The sequence below is a fragment of the Brienomyrus brachyistius genome, chromosome 13 (genome assembly GCF_023856365.1).
Source record: "Brienomyrus brachyistius isolate T26 chromosome 13, BBRACH_0.4, whole genome shotgun sequence".
Classification (NCBI taxonomy): Eukaryota; Metazoa; Chordata; class Actinopteri; order Osteoglossiformes; family Mormyridae; genus Brienomyrus; species Brienomyrus brachyistius.
This window is the reverse complement of record NC_064545.1, coordinates 3,988,996-4,005,938: the sequence shown is the minus strand read 5'-3', so window position 1 is coordinate 4,005,938 and position 16,943 is coordinate 3,988,996. Positions and strand designations below refer to the sequence as shown.

The window sequence follows — 16,943 nt, the reverse complement described above, 5'->3', positions numbered from 1 at the left end:
AGGAACACATTTTATTTATCTATTTAATCTGACTATTCTGCTTTGCACATCATGTATTTAACATTTATAGTGATTTTATATTTATTACTAGATTATTGTATAACTTTTGCACTGTTTTTTGAACTTGGTTGTTGCTTAGTCTTGTTTTTCCATGGAGCACCATTATACCAAAAATAATTCCTTGTAGGGTCAACCTACTTGGCAATAAACCGCAGTCTGATTCTGATTATTTTTTGTGTAACATTGGCCAATGTCTCTACTTTTACTATATATTTATATTATTTTGACCTACAGCACTTTGGCACAACATAGATTGTTTTTAAATGTGCTATAGAAATAAAAATAATTCAACTTGATATAGAAACGTATTTCAAGTCATCCATCTTGCCGAGATGGGGGTTGCGCTGTGACCCCTGGTGGACAAATTATGCAGCAACAGTACTCATATCATGGTTGAAAGTTCTGTCTTCAGTCTCTCTGTTTCTTTTTAGTTATCATTAATTGGCCATTATAAACCAAATGCTGATAGCGATTTATCACAGACTCCTGCATTAATGAATTAAAATATTCATGATGAATAAAGAAGATGAATTGGCGCTAATGTGTATTTTTACTGTGTTATTGATGAGATAAATATTACAGTACACGGATCGCTCTGGTGTCTCAGAAATTGTCTCCATTTTTTCATACCAATTTATCATTAGTACAGTAGTGCTTGCAGTTCACAAATGCTTTGGCCTACAAACAATTTGGTTCACAAAAACAAAATTTGGTCAATGAACAAACTCGACCAGATTCCTTTTTTTATACTAGTGTAACACCGGCGGGGCGCATATCCCAGCAATTGTAAATAGAAGGACCACGACAGGCACCCAACAAGCACCGAACCCAAATACACAGATGGGAAACACAATGTTGTCAGAAGCTGAACTGCGAAATGCAGATGCAGTGAGAGATTTACACACACTAAATACACGTTAGGATCGGACAGGGTATACACACAAGACATGGGCAAAGTGTAAAGTGAGGTAGACCTTCATGGGTCAGTCCATTGCAGGGCAATGGAAGCTGGAGAAATGCCATGTGAACAGCAGAAATGTGGTCATACAGGATGTGAGGGTGAGACTGTGTGCTGTATACAGAGGGTCTGACCTCACGGCTTTGTTTCAGTCTTTAGTATTGTGATGACATTGTGATAGCCCAGTGATAACTATACTGGATGGGTGGTACCCCTTTAAAGACACTTCCGGCATGTAAATGGAGAACGAAATTATAGTTATACCGAATCTCCTACACACAATACCAAGGTTACCAACTTTGCTCAGCTGACCGGAGTGAGACGTTCAATTCGCCACAAGTCTGCACACCCAGATAACACGCATATAAAACGTATGCAACAGTTGTGTTACCTTTTAAATAGTCTGTAGGTTTTGCAAACTACTCTAACGCCTTTGGTGTCGCTGATTTTACGTTTATACTAGTGTAAAATAGACTTGCCGTAAGATTTCTTTGCGCCAGCCTGAGAGTCTGAAAACACCTCACACCAGATGCATGAGAGATGGAAACCTGGAATATTCAGTCGAATCAGATCAAATATGATGCTAAGTTAGTACTAAGTTAAAATATGTTCCGCACTTGTAACATGCACCCATGATTTGGAACAGTCAGCAGCATACCTGTCAAGGTTTGGATTTGAAAATAAAGGAAATTTTCCAGCACCCGCCGAGAGCCATCCCACCACCGCAACCAGGCTCCAGTATCCCTTACATTTTAAGACAGGTGTACAAGAAATATAAAATAACCATTTGTCATTTACATTTTATTTTCATTGCGCATTTTCTACTAATTTTTCATGTTCACTCATGCGGCTCTCTGTCATTCACTAATGACTTGGATTTTTCATGCCGACTGACATCGTTCCTTCCCCGTGGGAGACACTAAAATCGCATTTACAAATCTTACAGAACGCGTGACTGTGCCCCATCCTGCTCCTCTTTAGGAAAGTAAATTCGTCGTCCCATTTTCCGATGTATTTACATGACTTCTTTGTTTCTTGGCAGGGACGCCTTCTCCTTCTACACATCCATCCATCCATCCATCTCTCTCCTTTCTCGTTCCCGCTGTTGGCACTAATCTCGCGATAACTGCCACCCAGGCTATGCAGGTGGCAGTTCTCGCGAGGCTACTGACAGTTCAGTTTGGAGAGGCAGAAGAATTTTTAAATATATATATATATATTACTATACGGGAGATTTACGGGAAAATACTAATACGGGAGGACGGCGGGAAAGAGAAGTAAAATACGGTAGTTTCCCGGCCAAAACGGGAGACTTGACAGCTATGGTCAGCAGGCAGTCTCTGGCCACGCCCCCTACAGTCGGTCCGGCCCCTGGCTTTACCAGCGTGTTCGCGAAAACGACTTCATTTATTTTCTTATTGATTCATCGACAGACCATCATACTTTTTAGACGTTATAATAATAACACTCTATTGATCCCCAAAGAGAGAAATTCTCTCCTTGCCTGCCCCCTCTTACTGTCCATGATACACAAGCACATATGTAGAAAAACGTCAGCTTGGAGGCCAAGGCTGGACTTAACCTACTCCTTACGGTTTAACGGGAAACTGCCGCATGGCCGAGCGGTCTCAGACACCACGCACGACGTAACTGGCCTTCCGACGCAAGGGATATTCTGTTCTCCGAAGTAAGCCGTGGGTTCGAATCCCACTTCCGACAAAAGTTCTTCAATCACCACAGCAGCATTTGAGCAACTGATTGGCTTTAATTGCTTTGTTTTATTGTCGCGTTTCAGGCAAAACTACATAACACTTAAAGACACTTCGGGCATGCAAATGGAGAACGAAATTATAGTTATACCGAATCTCCTACACACAATACCAAGGTTACCAACTTTGCTCAGCTGACCGGAGTGAGACGTTCAATTCGCCACAAGTCTGCACACCCAGATAACACGCATATAAAACGTATGCAACAGTTGTGTTACCTTTTAAATAGTCTGTAGGTTTTGCAAACTACTCTAACGCCTTTGGTGTCGCTGATTTTACGTTTATACTAGTGTAAAATAGACTTGCCGTAAGATTTCTTTGCGCCAGCCTGAGAGTCTGAAAACACCTCACACCAGATGCATGAGAGATGGAAACCTGGAATATTCAGTCGAATCAGATCAAATATGATGCTAAGTTAGTACTAAGTTAAAATATGTTCCGCACTTGTAACATGCACCCATGATTTGGAACAGTCAGCAGCATACCTGTCAAGGTTTGGATTTGAAAATATGTCTACATGTTTATTTATTTTGTCACAGGGGCACTTGTACCCCTCTGTCCTCCCCCCCCCCCAAAAAACTGCTCCTTGTTGCACTTTATGGTGAACAAAAGGATTCTAGATCTAACTGTAAAACACCCGAAAAGGATTCAGAAAAAAAGAGCTAATCAGGCACCAGGGCAATGATTCAGCACATTTAATTTATGGTACAAACAGATTAACATATGGGGGTGCACTCTGTATACCTCAATCAAGCTGTCCGTGTCAAAGGTGAGCTCGTCCGCGTTCCGTGCTGTGAAGGGGTACAGGGCTCTGTAGGTTGTCAGGGAGGCCGATTTCCTGTGTGTTGACTTGACGGGTCTCAAATTCCCTGCAACGACAGTGAGTCAGTCACCTCCTTGTGTGACTGTTCTTCAGAACGCTGTGTCACTAATGACGCACTGCAGCTATTGAACCAGCACACGACACCTCGGGTCTGCTGATGGGACACTTGCATTTGGAGGCTGATGAAGAAACTGTACAAACCCCACCGCTAATGGTAGCTTTACGTGTCTGAGATTGTGATTTGTCACTGCGTTTCCACACCTCCCGAAGGGGGCTGCATCGAGGCCATAATCCTTACCTTTTCGCTCCTCTAGGCCCCTGATCAGGGCCGACAGCTTCTCATGAATGTCTGTCTTGCCTAAATTGTGCTGCTGCTGCTGCTTTTGCTGCCGGGCCTCTTCCTCCCGCTGTCTGGCCACGGCCTCCTCCTCCTGTTGCTTTCTCCTCCTGTCCTCCTCTCGCCGTCTCTCCTCTTCCTGTCTCTTCTTCTCCTCTTCCAGCCTCCTCCGCTCCTCTTCCTGTCTCCTCCGCTCCTCTTCCTGTCTCCTCCGCTCCTCTTCCTGTCTCCTCCGCTCCTCTTCCTGTCTCCTCCGCTCCTCTGCATCCCTGACAGCAGCTATCTGAGCCCGCTGACGTCTTCTCTCCTCCTCCTCCCTCTCCCTCTCCAGCTCCTGCTCCTCCTCCTTCTTCCTTCTGTTCTCTTCCTCTTGCCTCCTTCTCTCTTCCTCCTGCCTCCTCCTCTCTTCCTCAAATCTCTTTTTCTCTTCTTCCAGTCTTTTCCTCTCCAGCTCTAGCTTCCTTCTCTCTGCCTCCACCTTTCTCCGCTCCTCCTCTTGCCGCCTCCTCTCCTCTTCCTTCTGCCTCCTCTCCTCCTCCGCCCTTTTATGTTCCTCTCGCCGCCTCTCCTCCTCTATCCTCTTCTCCTCCTCCCTCTTCTGGGCTTCCTCCTGCCTCCTCCTCTCCTCCTCCTCAGCGGCCCGGCGGTTCCGCTCAGCCTGCTCCTGAGCGGCGCGCAGTTTGGCCCGGAGTTCACGCTCACGTTCTTCCTCCTCCTTCAGCTTGGCCTCCCGCTCCTCCTGGATCCTCCTCCGCCGCTCCTCCTCCTCCCGCTCCAACTTCACACGCCACTGCCGCTCTTTCTCCAGCTTGGCTTGCCTGTGAATGACATGATGCATCACATTGAAGCTGAATTTGGCCCAGCACCACATCATGGCCCTTCAATCACGTGATGCAGCTATATTTTCTTTAAACAAACCATCAAGGTCACGTCATCCATTCAAATTTAATGCTTTAACTGAACTTTGTCACACTGGGTCTGTAATTGACATTAAAATTGCTCTTAGCCATCTGACATGTTCTGACATTATGTAGGTGATGTGTTGACCCACTTAAAAATAGAAAAACAAACAAAAAATAAGTAAAAGGGAGCTCTGGATCCCCAAGGACCAGCTTGGGAAGCACAGTGTTAAAGTGATATTAAAAAGCGATTTAGGACAGGTCAGTCACCATTGCAGGGAAACCAAACCTGGCACCATGACAGCCAACAGAAATGCAAAAACGACAACAGAGCATGCAGGCCTTGCAGGAGGCCTAGCTCACCTGACCGCCTCCTCCTCCTCTCTCTTCCTCCTCTCCAACTCCAGTTCTCGCCTCCGCTGCAGGTCACATAGCTTGTCGGCCTTGACCTGCCGCAGTCTGTCCAGGACCTGCTGCTGCTTGGTCTGGCTTTCCCGGAGCTCCTGTGGGAAGGGACCGGGCCCGCACCACCATTAGCGCAGAGCACCAAGCCACACCGCCAACCACCACTCGCTATACAAGGTACAGACACCAGATCCAATTCAGAACACACGGGATTCTGGGCCATAGATTATGGATGGCAAAAATAACAATAAAAATAAAAAAAATACTCAAAGATCCCTGCTATTAATGCACTTAAATATTTCAACCAAGGATTGTTATACGCACTACAAGGAAAACGCCGATTATTTTCTAAATGTGGCTGAATTAAGGTGACAGCAACTCACAGAACAGGAAATGAATATGGAGCGAATGGAGATATCGGCAGAGACTGAAAAGTGAAGGAAAAAAGTAAGCTGAACACAACAAGAGCTTTGTAGCGACAGGCAGCATGCGATAGGTGGAAATGAGGAGGCCAGAAACACATCACAGGTAACGGCGATGAAAGTGGCACGGCCTTTCACAGGATCCATAACCCACGGGGCTGGGAAGACGGGATGGAGGGCGAGAGACGGACACGGATGTAGGGAGACAGAGGGGGGAAAAAGCAGAGAAACAACCTTAATCAGAAGGAAGAGACTGCTAAGGCAGCCCAGCAAAGAAAGGAGACCCTGAAGAAGACAGTCGTCCATGTCCTCAAACTGGACAGGACGCGAAGGGGAGAGAAATGGAGGGGAGAGAGAAAGATAGAGTGAAAAATGAAAGAGTTAGCGGGGAAAATTAATGGGAGGAGGTTGGCCTGCTAATTCTTGGCATCAAAGGTAGAATGGCGTGGCGAGCAGCTCTTAATGTGCCGTTTAGGCCCACTGTGGGTCAGATCCGCCCCCCTCCCCTGAGACAACGTCAGCCTGAGTCACAAACGCGAGTGGCATCTTCATAGCCAAAAGCAGAATTACAGGTTGGGTGACATTGCTCCCCGTTCCCAAAAGCAGATGCTGACAGCACGCGTTGATGCATATTTACATTTATTTATTTAGCAGATGCTTTTGTCGAAAGTGACGTACAAGCGAGGATCAGAGAGCAGAGGCAGCCAACGTCTCTGGGACAACTGTGGTTAAAGGCCCTGTTTACTGCACCTGCCATGGAATTTTACCCCACAACCTTCCAGAGGGAGGTACATGCAGATGCATACCTCACTGAACTATGCATTGTCCTACATCACAAGAATATATTTTAATTATGTTTGGGTTTCCTATTAGAGAATGACACCTGCGTTGTCATCTCCTGACAAAATCTGGAATCTCATCTATACTAATGTGTGCAAAATGTCACTGGTTACTGCACTGCAGGGATGGGCTTCACAACTCAAAATGGGTGAAATTACAGTGGACTGTCAATCTCTGCCTTTAACCCAAAAGGAATCAAGGACAAAAAAAGATGAGTAGTTGGCATTGATGGAGAAAATGATGCCTCAAGAACCATTTGTTGTATTTTTTGAGCCCACTAGATGGTGCTCTTGGCATGCTTTGGGGCAGCGCTGTGGGGCAGCGCTGTGGGGCAGCGCTGTGGGGCAGCGCTGTGGGGCAGCGCTGTGGGGCAGCGCTGTGGGGCAGCGCTGTGGGGCAGCGCTGTGGGGCAGCGCTGTGGGGCAGCGCTGTGGGGCAGCGCTTTGAGCCCAATTATGAATTGAATGCAATCAAATCAGCAAATGGCTCATGGGGCATCATTTTTGTCCATCACTAGTTAGTTTAGTAAACTGGGCAATCGATAAGTCCCACCTCCTGCCAATTTTGAGGCTTCACTTCTCCACTTTATTCTATTTACAAATGCTACTGGCCCCTGTACAGTACACTGGGCTAACTAGAGGCAAGCCACAACATTGATGCCTTTCTACCACCAGTAATGCCTCCTCACCTTGATGTCCACGTTGTACTGGTCCATCTCCGACAGTTTTGCCACGGTATCCTTCTCCAGCACATCCAGCTGCTCCTTGAGTTTCCGACAGACGATGTCCTTCTCAGTCACGCCCCTCTTTACGGAGGAAAGTGTCGGACCTGTATACAGAAACACTACCTCTAAGCAAGACCCTTCACCTGCAATTGCTTCATCCTGGGACTGACAATCTACATCTAAGCCCTGCAAGGAAGTCCTCCAACTTGCAGGGAAAACTGCAAGGGGGTTGGTGGCAGGGTTGGCACTCCAGCCACCGGAAAAAAATGTACACTGTTCCATTCCATTCGGACTAGTGTGATGCTGAGGTGTCACCCGCTGCACGACTACACTCAGGTTCTCATCCCTGAGGTGGTTCGTGTGGAGGGTGCAGCAACGCGCTGTATCAGCAGGGGGCCCTTACATTAACAACCCTAAGTGCACCTCGAGGTTTCTTGTTGACATGTGAGAGGGAGGGCTGTGACAGATAACCTGGCCCCCACAATCCCCCACTCCACCCAAACCCTACAGAGCCGAGATGAGTTGGTAGCCGACTTGTGCCCAGAACTTCTGGAAACTCCTGTACTGCTGGAAAAGCCTTCCAGGGGGGGTTACATCTGAAAGCTGGCTGAAAGAACGCCAAGATTCTGCATTGCTGTCATCGAAGCAAAACTGTCGACTGCCTCCAAGCCTTTTACTCTAAGGTGAATAATGTAGCTAAAATACAGATAGATGTATTACAAGTGGGTGCATCCAAACTTTTGTCTGGTAGTGTACACCTACATTTTAGAAGCACAAGAAGCATGTACCACCCATGTGCCACCATGACATTTAAGTACTTCAAGAATGACTGCAGGGGGGGGGGGGGGGCGCCAGGTAACGCAGGGAGAAGCAGGGAGATCAGACTCACCAGACCTACTGTTCAGCCCCATGTTGCATAGGATCTCCTTGCATCTCTGCTGCTCCACAATCAGCTGAGAATGTTTCCTCTGCCCCTCCTGCAAAAAAACAGGCCAAACTCCCTCAGAAAGCTGGAGAATCCTGAAATAAACCCTCCCTGGAAACTTCACCCTATCTATCTATTGCTTTTATAGTAAATTCCCCCCCAAAAAAACTGCACATTCTCCAGGAAAGGTGTGAAGAACAGTCTCTCCCTTGGTTGCCAAAATCTGAAGACTGCTAATCAGACAGGAGTGGCACAGCTGTTGTATAACGCACAGCAGACATAACGCCAGATCACATGGAAAAAGAACCGTGTTGAATCTATTTATCAGTGTTGCAGCTGGTGCTCGTCCCATAGCTGCTGGGATCTTGGACGGCAGCGGAGGAAGGCCGCAGACCTCAAGCTGCCGCTGCAGGGCGTTGACCTCCAGCAGGCAGCTGTCCTGCTTCTGACTGATCAGTTCCAGCTCTCCCTTCTGGATGCTCCTCTTGCTCTGGACGTCCCTGAGTCGGTCAGAGATCTGCTTGTGCTTGTCTCTCTGAAATTAAACAGTGGTCTTATGAGTCCTGAGGGCGGGAATATTGTCGCTGTGGACACAAGCATGTGTACCATTGACATCTGAAAGGAAAACGTGCGTCTCTGATAGTGCGATTTCAACAGCTGGCTGTTCCTCGTTCCTGAAGGGGAATGCAGTCGGTCGGGGCAAACAGGTGCAGGACGGCCTGGTCCTCACCACAGCCTCCAGCTCCAGCTCCTCTTCTTGGCCTTAAGCTTGATGATGTCCTCTTGTTCTTGGTTCCTCTGATTCAGCAGCTCCTGTCGCCTCCTCCGCTCCCACTCCATCTTCCTCTGACGCTCCAGCTCCTGCTTAGCAGCCTGCAGGGACACACACATGATCACAACCAAACACACACACACACACACACACACACACACACACACACACACACACACACACGCACGCGCTAATCACAGGTCGCACACGTTCACACACAAGCTAAACCAATAACCAAATACATGCTGTCAAACCTTCCCAGCCATTCAGAGATGTACATAAACGGAGTTTCACCAGTAAACTAGTTTGAATAAAGTAACACTAATTCTGTATAATGCTGTATTTGCCCAACACAGGGTTACAATAATGAAGTTTTATTAACTTCCAGCCAATTATCACAGGGGGGCCTGGAGTCTATCCAGGACAGCACAGGGCACCAGGCTGGGGGGGTACACCCTGGACGGGATGTCAGCCCATCGCAGGGCACAAAACATGCACTTACACTAGAACCTCGCACTGCAGAGAATTTAAAGGCACCAGACCACCTAAGGGCATGTTTTTGGAGGAAGGCCACACAACACTGGGAGAACATGGAAACTCTCAAAGAGTGGAGGTGGGATTCCAACCCCCAGCTCTGAAAGGTATGAGGCAACAGTGCTGGTGAATCGCCAACAACATTAATTTGCTAAACCCAAATGTGATTGGCTGGGACTGGACCAATGACCAAAGAGCGACTGCCTAACCCCAAGTACAATGCTAGCATTCCATATTAGAAAGACTGACCTCCTTGCGTTCCAGCTCCTTTAAGTGCTCTTCCTCCTTCTGCCATTCCAGCTCGCGTTGCCTCTCCAGCCGCCGCTCCTGCTCCTGTTGCCGACTCCTCTCCTGCTCCCGTGCCTCCTGCTCACGCCGCTCCTGCTCCTCCCGGGCCTTCTGGGCCCGCCTCTCTTGCTCGCGCCGCTCCTGCTCCTGTAAGACCTGCCGCCGCCTCTCCAGCTCAGCGTTTCCCCGCTGGAAGTTCTCCTTTAGCTTGTCCTCGAACGAAACTGCAAGGAGGGCCATGCACACGCACACGTGGTAACCATGGCAATAGGGGCAGTGACCTTTGACCTCCTGCAATTCAATGTGAATCAGGTGATTCTTTGTAAAGATACTAAGAACGGCACATCACTAATACACACTTGTGTCACCAAAAACATTCACTAGCTGAAGGTGCCTGTCTTTGTGTGTGTGTGTGTGTGTGTAAATCCGTCTGTCCGTTCTACTAATGCTACCATTACTCTTTGTCTTCTGGGGTGGTTCAACTTGAATTTCTTCAGGGACGATGGTGCGATTCAAAGGAAGCAATTCCCCCTGCTTCCCCGTTCTGCAAAATACAACATGCCTCCGTGTAGGTAGAAGGTGCTAGAACCTGAGACTCTGAGTCAGGCTACACAGGAACAACCACCATACAGCTTCCCGTGCTCACTCATCAGGAGTCCCTTAGCTGGGCTCAGTCGAAGTATCTCAGTGTATGGGGACACTCTCCCTTTCTGTAACAAAGCCTCCTAGCCTGTGATTCCAGATGGGTCAATGTCCAGCCTGACACAGCATATTCAACCCCCCCGCCTTTCCCCATTCATTACATATAACTATGGAAAAAAGTTAGAGACCATAGCACCAATTTTTGTTTCACTAAAAAAAAATAATGTTTTTTTTTCTTTTGCAAACTGCAGCCTGGTTCTTTCCTGCTTCTCATTAATGAAGGGCTTCTTCCTTGCTTTATGGGACTTCAGCCCTGCTTCTATGAGCCTGTTATGAACTGTCCTAGCAGTGCACCTCACACCTGCACTTAACGTTTCCACCAAGTACAGGTCACTTGAGGTCATGATTCATGAGGCACTGTCGGATAAGTGAACGGGCATCTCAAGCATTGGGAAGTCGTTTCCACCCTTTACCTGGCTGCTTTCTGGCCTTTCTCAGTGTCTCCCGTTTCACCATATTCTTGTACACTTGCGTACTTAGAACCTGGAAGCAACCTGACGCTCAGCGTACCTTTCTGCCAGCAAAACCAGCTTTAAACAAGCAGATTTTTTTTCCAGTATAGAGTGGTCTCAATTTTTTTCCAGAGCTCTATTTACTGCTCTGCCGGGTTCACCGATTGGCCACCGGCGGCGGCTGTCTACCTGACGGAGGGGGGCACCAGGTCCCCGGGAAGCGTGAGGGGCAGCGGCTGTCCGGCCTTCGCCATGTCCACCAGGTGCATAGCCAGGATGAACTCCTCCCCTGTCAGCTGGCCGTCCTTGTCCACATCTGCCAGGTTCCTTGGGAGAACATGTGGGAAGGTCAGTAATCGAACCGGGTGCACAGATGGCGAAGACCAGCATAACTTCACCCAGACCATGAGGGGTCCAATTTAAAAACCAAACTAACCTACAAAAAAATGACAACTTACCCTGAGTTTTGTCCAACTGTAGGCTAATGCAAGTGTTCCAAGCATGTTTAAGGTATGCTAGGCTAGGCTATGAAGTTTGTTAGGTGAGCTGTAATAATAAAATGTATTCTCACCTAACAATATATTTTTTAGCAGTATTTTGAGAGACAGACATATAAAAAACAAAATGCCTTTAAATTTTTTTATTTTTTTTTTAAAGCAGTGATTATTGCAGCACATTAAAAACCTGCGACACGCTTCCTATTAGTTGATTATCAGTAGGATCCCATGAGTCACAACTCAGAAGTACAGACCTCCTGCCTCGAGCCGTCGCACCAGCTGCCTGACGCGTGCTAACAGGAACAGACCACTTAAGAAAAGCAACCAGCCCTGGAAATATCATGATGGCTTCTGAAATCAGCGCAGGGTCAATTGGAGCAATTAGAGGTTGTTCAGGGGACCAGCAGAGAAATCACTGCCAATCCGGGGACTTGAACTGTCGACCTTGCGGTTACAGACATATGGTCCTCACCTGTGGAGCCACACACTGCCCGCATAGAGTGGATGCTGAAAGGATTGAGCTACGTAATTTAAGAGGGGCAAATAAACCAAGCGCACCACTGCGGCCGTGAAGAATTCAGTGGACACTCACCAAACAGTGGCTAGCTGAGTCTGAGTGAGCTGGGATGAGGCCAGAACGTTCCTGACCTGCACACCTGCAAGGTAGAAAAATGGCGAGGGGAATATGAGCTTCAAGCTGAACGACCTGAAAACTGTGGGGGGGGGAGGGGGGGTTCCCACCAAGAAACCACCATTAACGTACAAAATGTTTCATAATCTAGCTCCCGTCGAACACAGCCTGCAATGTCACTTGTGAGCTGTGACTCATTTAATTACTGGAGTAATTAAATCAACAGCCGGAGCCCTGAGCCTTTTACCAGTGATGCAAAAGTCTGTAATTAATGTGAACTGCTTTCCTATTATTACGAACATGCCTGACGAATCCCTGAACAAGCTTATTACAAATAACATGCTGTGTTTAATTGTCATTAAAAGGTGCTAACTGGGTTCGCTGGGGAACCTGTCAAGTGCAGAGGTGGCATCTGAATAATCTACTCCTTACACATCTCTGTGAATTACTTACTGTTATGACTGCAACACCCACATTCAGATCATTAAAGGAAAAGCGTTTATGGCTGTGCGATAGTCTTACACCGCAAAGGACGAATTCCTTCCAAAGGTAATTTCTGCTCAGCACCTATTACCGACATGTTAAAGATACTCTTATCTACCTGATCATTATCTTAAAAACTTTTTACATCTGTTCAAAGATCCAAAGAAAGTACAGGCAATAGTACCAACTACAGACCATTAACCACATTCCAGAAAAAAATGGTTCATTATATTTCTTTCATATACTTAGATTTTAGTTAACCTTCACAGACTAAAATGAGGAACACTAAGAAATTACTGAATATCCAGTGCTAACACAAATACAAGGAGTAACATAGCCAATACGCAAGCAAAAGGTAAAAAAACACTGATGTGTTGTTCTTGACCAGCATCTAATTAGTTGAATAACATTCTGTACATGCTTTTCACTGTAGTGCCTGATACGTCAGAGAATCTACAAAGAGGAGAGCCCCAATGATGATTCTCAATCAGATTCTCTCAAGGCTGATCATCTCAATTTCCAATGAGACTAAAAAAATAAGGTTTTCGTGTCACCTTTTAAATGATAATTCAACAAATACTCAAGGAATTAAATAAAATTTGGCTCTTATAATAGTTTTCTCGTCATCACGAAATAAAGCACAGCTTTTGGTTATACTAAATGTGATTTTATCTTGTGTGGGGTGGGTTTATATTATCTGACAGAAGACCATGGTTATAAATGCCATTTTTAAGACTTAGCTCCGACACATAAATGTGTAGAGCCCCCCCAGCAAGCAGCCAGATACATGGCAGACAGCACAAGGATTACCCACCTGAGAGGTAGTTAATCATCTGCTTGTCCAAGCTGTTGAACTGCTGCCGGTACTTCAGCCGCGAGGCCTGTGGCACCGCCCAGTCGGAGGTGCCCGTCTTGGGGGAGTTGCTTGCTAGGGAGGTGGTGGAGGAGGAGTTGGAGCTAGACAGGATGAAGACACCAGGCAAAAGGTCGAGCCCTTCAGATAAATCCGTGTCAAGATACCTGCTTCAGAACGTCTGGGTAGCATTTCATTTTACGTAGCACTCAGCAGCTGCTGCGTGGGACTGGGTGATTCATAAGAGCATATTTAAAATGAGTCATCTTCTGGCTTGGAGAAATCGCTAAAACACATTTTTATCAAACTGTACAAGAATAATGACAGACAGTAACATTTATCTTGGTATTTTCAGTTGGCCGATAAAAGTATCTGCTAACAATGAGATTAATTAAAATGAGTTAATTCAGAACCATCTATCAGTGAGTCTAGTATCAAGACTGTAGTACAAAATCTTTTATCCTGATACTTAGCTGTATTTTTTGGCTATTAATGATAATTTCTATAAACATACAGGAAGAGAACCATCAACTGTGTATTGAGGTTTTCATTTTGACTAAGCTGGACACACTGAGAAATGAAGGACACTTCATTCCATGCCTCGATGACAGCTGGCTTCTTTGAGAGCCTACCTGCTTGACCCAAGGTCCAGAAGGGAGTTCGACTTGGTCACTGGGGGGCTGGCAAAACTCAACGGGCTGGACGTGAAAGAGCTGGAAAGGGGAAGATCTGCGGGGACAAAGACATTCTGGCTTGACTTTGACGGAGACGTGACGTCACTATGGAGGTTAACACTGAGAAGGATGAAGGGCCTTCAAAGCTCAACAGATGGTCAATTTAAGGTAGACAAGGACCATGGTGAAGAGTAGACGTCAATGCTTTAGTGGTCTATAGGTGAAGTGGCCAGCACAGCCGTTTTTAATCCTGCCCTTGTTCCAGAAAAATAACTGGGAGGTTCCCGTGTGCCCACATGTTTATAAAAGGAATGCAGGAAATGGAAGGGCACCTACTCGCTAGGGGCGCAATCTGACCGTTGGCTGGGATGGGCTGAAGGAAGCCACTGGTGCCATTAGCCAGAGTCGGTGTGCCAACTGTGGGAATGAGAGGCATGGACAAGATGGAGGGCGGTCTGGGGGCGAAGCCAGACGTCAGGCCTAAGGGCATCAGCGGTGGCATCGGGCTCATGGAGGCCATGGGCATGGGTGTCATCATGGGCATGGCAGGCATGACGGTCAAGTTTGGCATGGAGCCTGTTCCTGAATTAACAAAGACATTACACGTATAAGACCAGTGCTTCCCAATCCGTTCCTCGAGGACCCACAGACAGTCCACGTTTTTGCTCCCTCCCATATACCAGCACCCTGACAAACCAGCACCCTGACAAACCAGCACCCTGACAAACCAGCACCCTGACAAACCAGCACCCTGACCCTGACAAACCAGCACCCTGACAAACCAGATGATCACCTGATTCTACTCAACTCTGATCTGAGGAACTTTGTTTCTAGTGTCGACGACATTCCTAGGCGGAGATACGCCCACTTCCGGTTATCTCACTGCTGATTTCCTGGAGCTGCTAGATTCCCTCAACCTACAACAACAACATGTTGATGTCCCCACACATTCCAGGGGTCACACACTTGACTTGGTGTCAAGTGAGGCCAAGCACAGAGCCCTGTGGGACACCACAGGTGACGTTGTGGATGTGAGATTTTGCGCTGCTAAGGGTGACATGTTCGGTTCTGCCAGTTAGGTATGACGTGAACCAGTTATGAACAGTTCCTGAGAGTCCCATGGTGCATTGCAGGCGGTGAAAGAGGATGTTATGGTCTATTGTGTCAAAAGCAGCTGTCAGGTCAAGGAGGATGAGTATAGAAGGGGAACCAGTATCTGCAGTCATCAGAAGATCATTGGTGACCTTGACCAGGGCTGTTTCTGTGCTATGGCCAGGGCGGAAACCGGACTGAAATTTTTCAAACAGGTTATTCAGTTTGAGGTGATCATGAAGTTGTGCTGCAACTGTTTTTTTTCCAGAACTTTAGAGAGGCATGGAAGATTGGAGATGGGCCCATAGTTAGAGAGAACTTCAGAGTCCATGGTGGGTTTTTTCAATAGAGGTCTGATGACAGCAGTTTTTAAAGTAGAAGGAATATGGCCAGTCAGGAGGGATTGGTTTATGATCCTGGTGATGAGTGGAGAGACGGCAGAGATGTTGACCTTTAGCAGGGCTGAAGGGAAAGGGTCCAGGGAACTGGTAGATGGTTCTCCACCTCTTCCCGTGTGGTAGCAGAGAAGGAGCAAAGTGGCTGGACCTTCTCAGGTAGTAGGTCGACAGTTGGAGGAGGCAAGATATTCGTGATGGAGAGGTATGAACGGATATTATCAACTTTTTGTCTGAAGAAATTGATGTGCATGTTGCACCTCTGCTGTTGCACTGCTGACAGGTTCAGAGGAGAGAAATTTAAGGTCCAGGGCCAGGGCATCTGCATTGATGGTCTTCAGATTTCTGAAATGGATCTGACGTTTTGGTTTGATATGGGGCGGAGAGAAAGGCCAGCTCCATTGACACTACTTTATGGTCCGAGATACCAAGATCATATACCTGTAGATTACTGATGGGGGCGAAGTTTGAAATGACCAAGTCAAGTGTGTGAACCCTGGAATGTGTGGGGACATCAACATGTTGTTGTAGGTTGAGGGAATCTAGCAGCTCCAGGAAATCAGCAGTGAGATAACCGGAAGTGGGCGTATCTCCGCCTAGGAATGTCGTCGACACTAGAAACAAAGTTCCTCAGATCAGAGTTGAGTAGAATCAGGTGATGAAACTAGCGTCAAAATAGGCACTGTATAAAAAAGCTACAAGCATTTTAATTATTTCAAAAGTTAGCATGCTAGCCTGTTAGCATGTAAAATGCCTTGGCATGCTCAGATCAGGCTGAAAGGTTTGATCTAGGCGTATAGCAACACCCAGATTCAGAATATGGAGTAATCTCAAAACTTAGCATGTTAGCATATTAGCATCAAAACCAGATGTGTGGGCGTATCTCCGCCTAGGAATCTCGTAGAGACTAGAAACAAAGTTCCTCAGATTAGACATGATGAGAAAAGACATAAAACTAGCATCAAAATGTACAAAAAACTACAATCATGTTAACATATTAGCATCACAACCAGAAGTCGGCATCTCACCAGCCTAGGAATGCCCTAGAGATTAGAAACAAAGATCCTCAGATCCATCTTAATAAGTAGAGTAAAGAAATAAAACTAGCGTCAAAACAGGCTATGTACAGAAAAAACTACAATCATGTTAGCATATTAGCATCAAAACCAGAAGTGGGCGTAACTCACCCTAGGAATGTCGTCGAGACTAGAAACAAAGTTCCTCAGATGAGAGTTGATGAGTAGAGTAAAGACATTAAACTAGCATCAAAACAGGCAATGTACAAAAAACTACAATCATGCTAGCATATTAGCATCAAAACCAGAAGTCGGCATCTCACAGCCTAGGAATACCCTAGAGATTAGAAACAAAGTTACTCAGATCCGGCTTGATGAGTAGAATCGAGTGA

General features: G+C 46.7%; 1 protein-coding gene across 1 annotated transcript; it reads right to left on the bottom strand.

The window, feature by feature from the left end:
- Nucleotides 1-3,409: 3,409 nt before the first annotated feature.
- Nucleotides 3,410-16,738, bottom strand: LOC125706772 (intersectin-2-like). Its single transcript, XM_048973591.1, has 14 exons — nt 16,723-16,738; nt 14,385-14,630; nt 14,007-14,103; nt 13,336-13,478; nt 12,000-12,063; nt 11,100-11,237; nt 10,209-10,300; nt 9,718-9,980; nt 8,901-9,035; nt 7,202-7,318; nt 5,210-5,349; nt 3,909-4,765; nt 3,509-3,656; nt 3,410-3,413 (listed from the first exon to the last, which is right to left on the bottom strand). Exons 2-14 carry the CDS (start codon nt 14,617-14,619, stop codon nt 3,410-3,412), a joined length of 2,433 nt encoding a protein of 810 aa, XP_048829548.1. The 5' UTR covers nt 14,620-14,630; nt 16,723-16,738.
- Nucleotides 16,739-16,943: the final 205 nt, after the last annotated feature.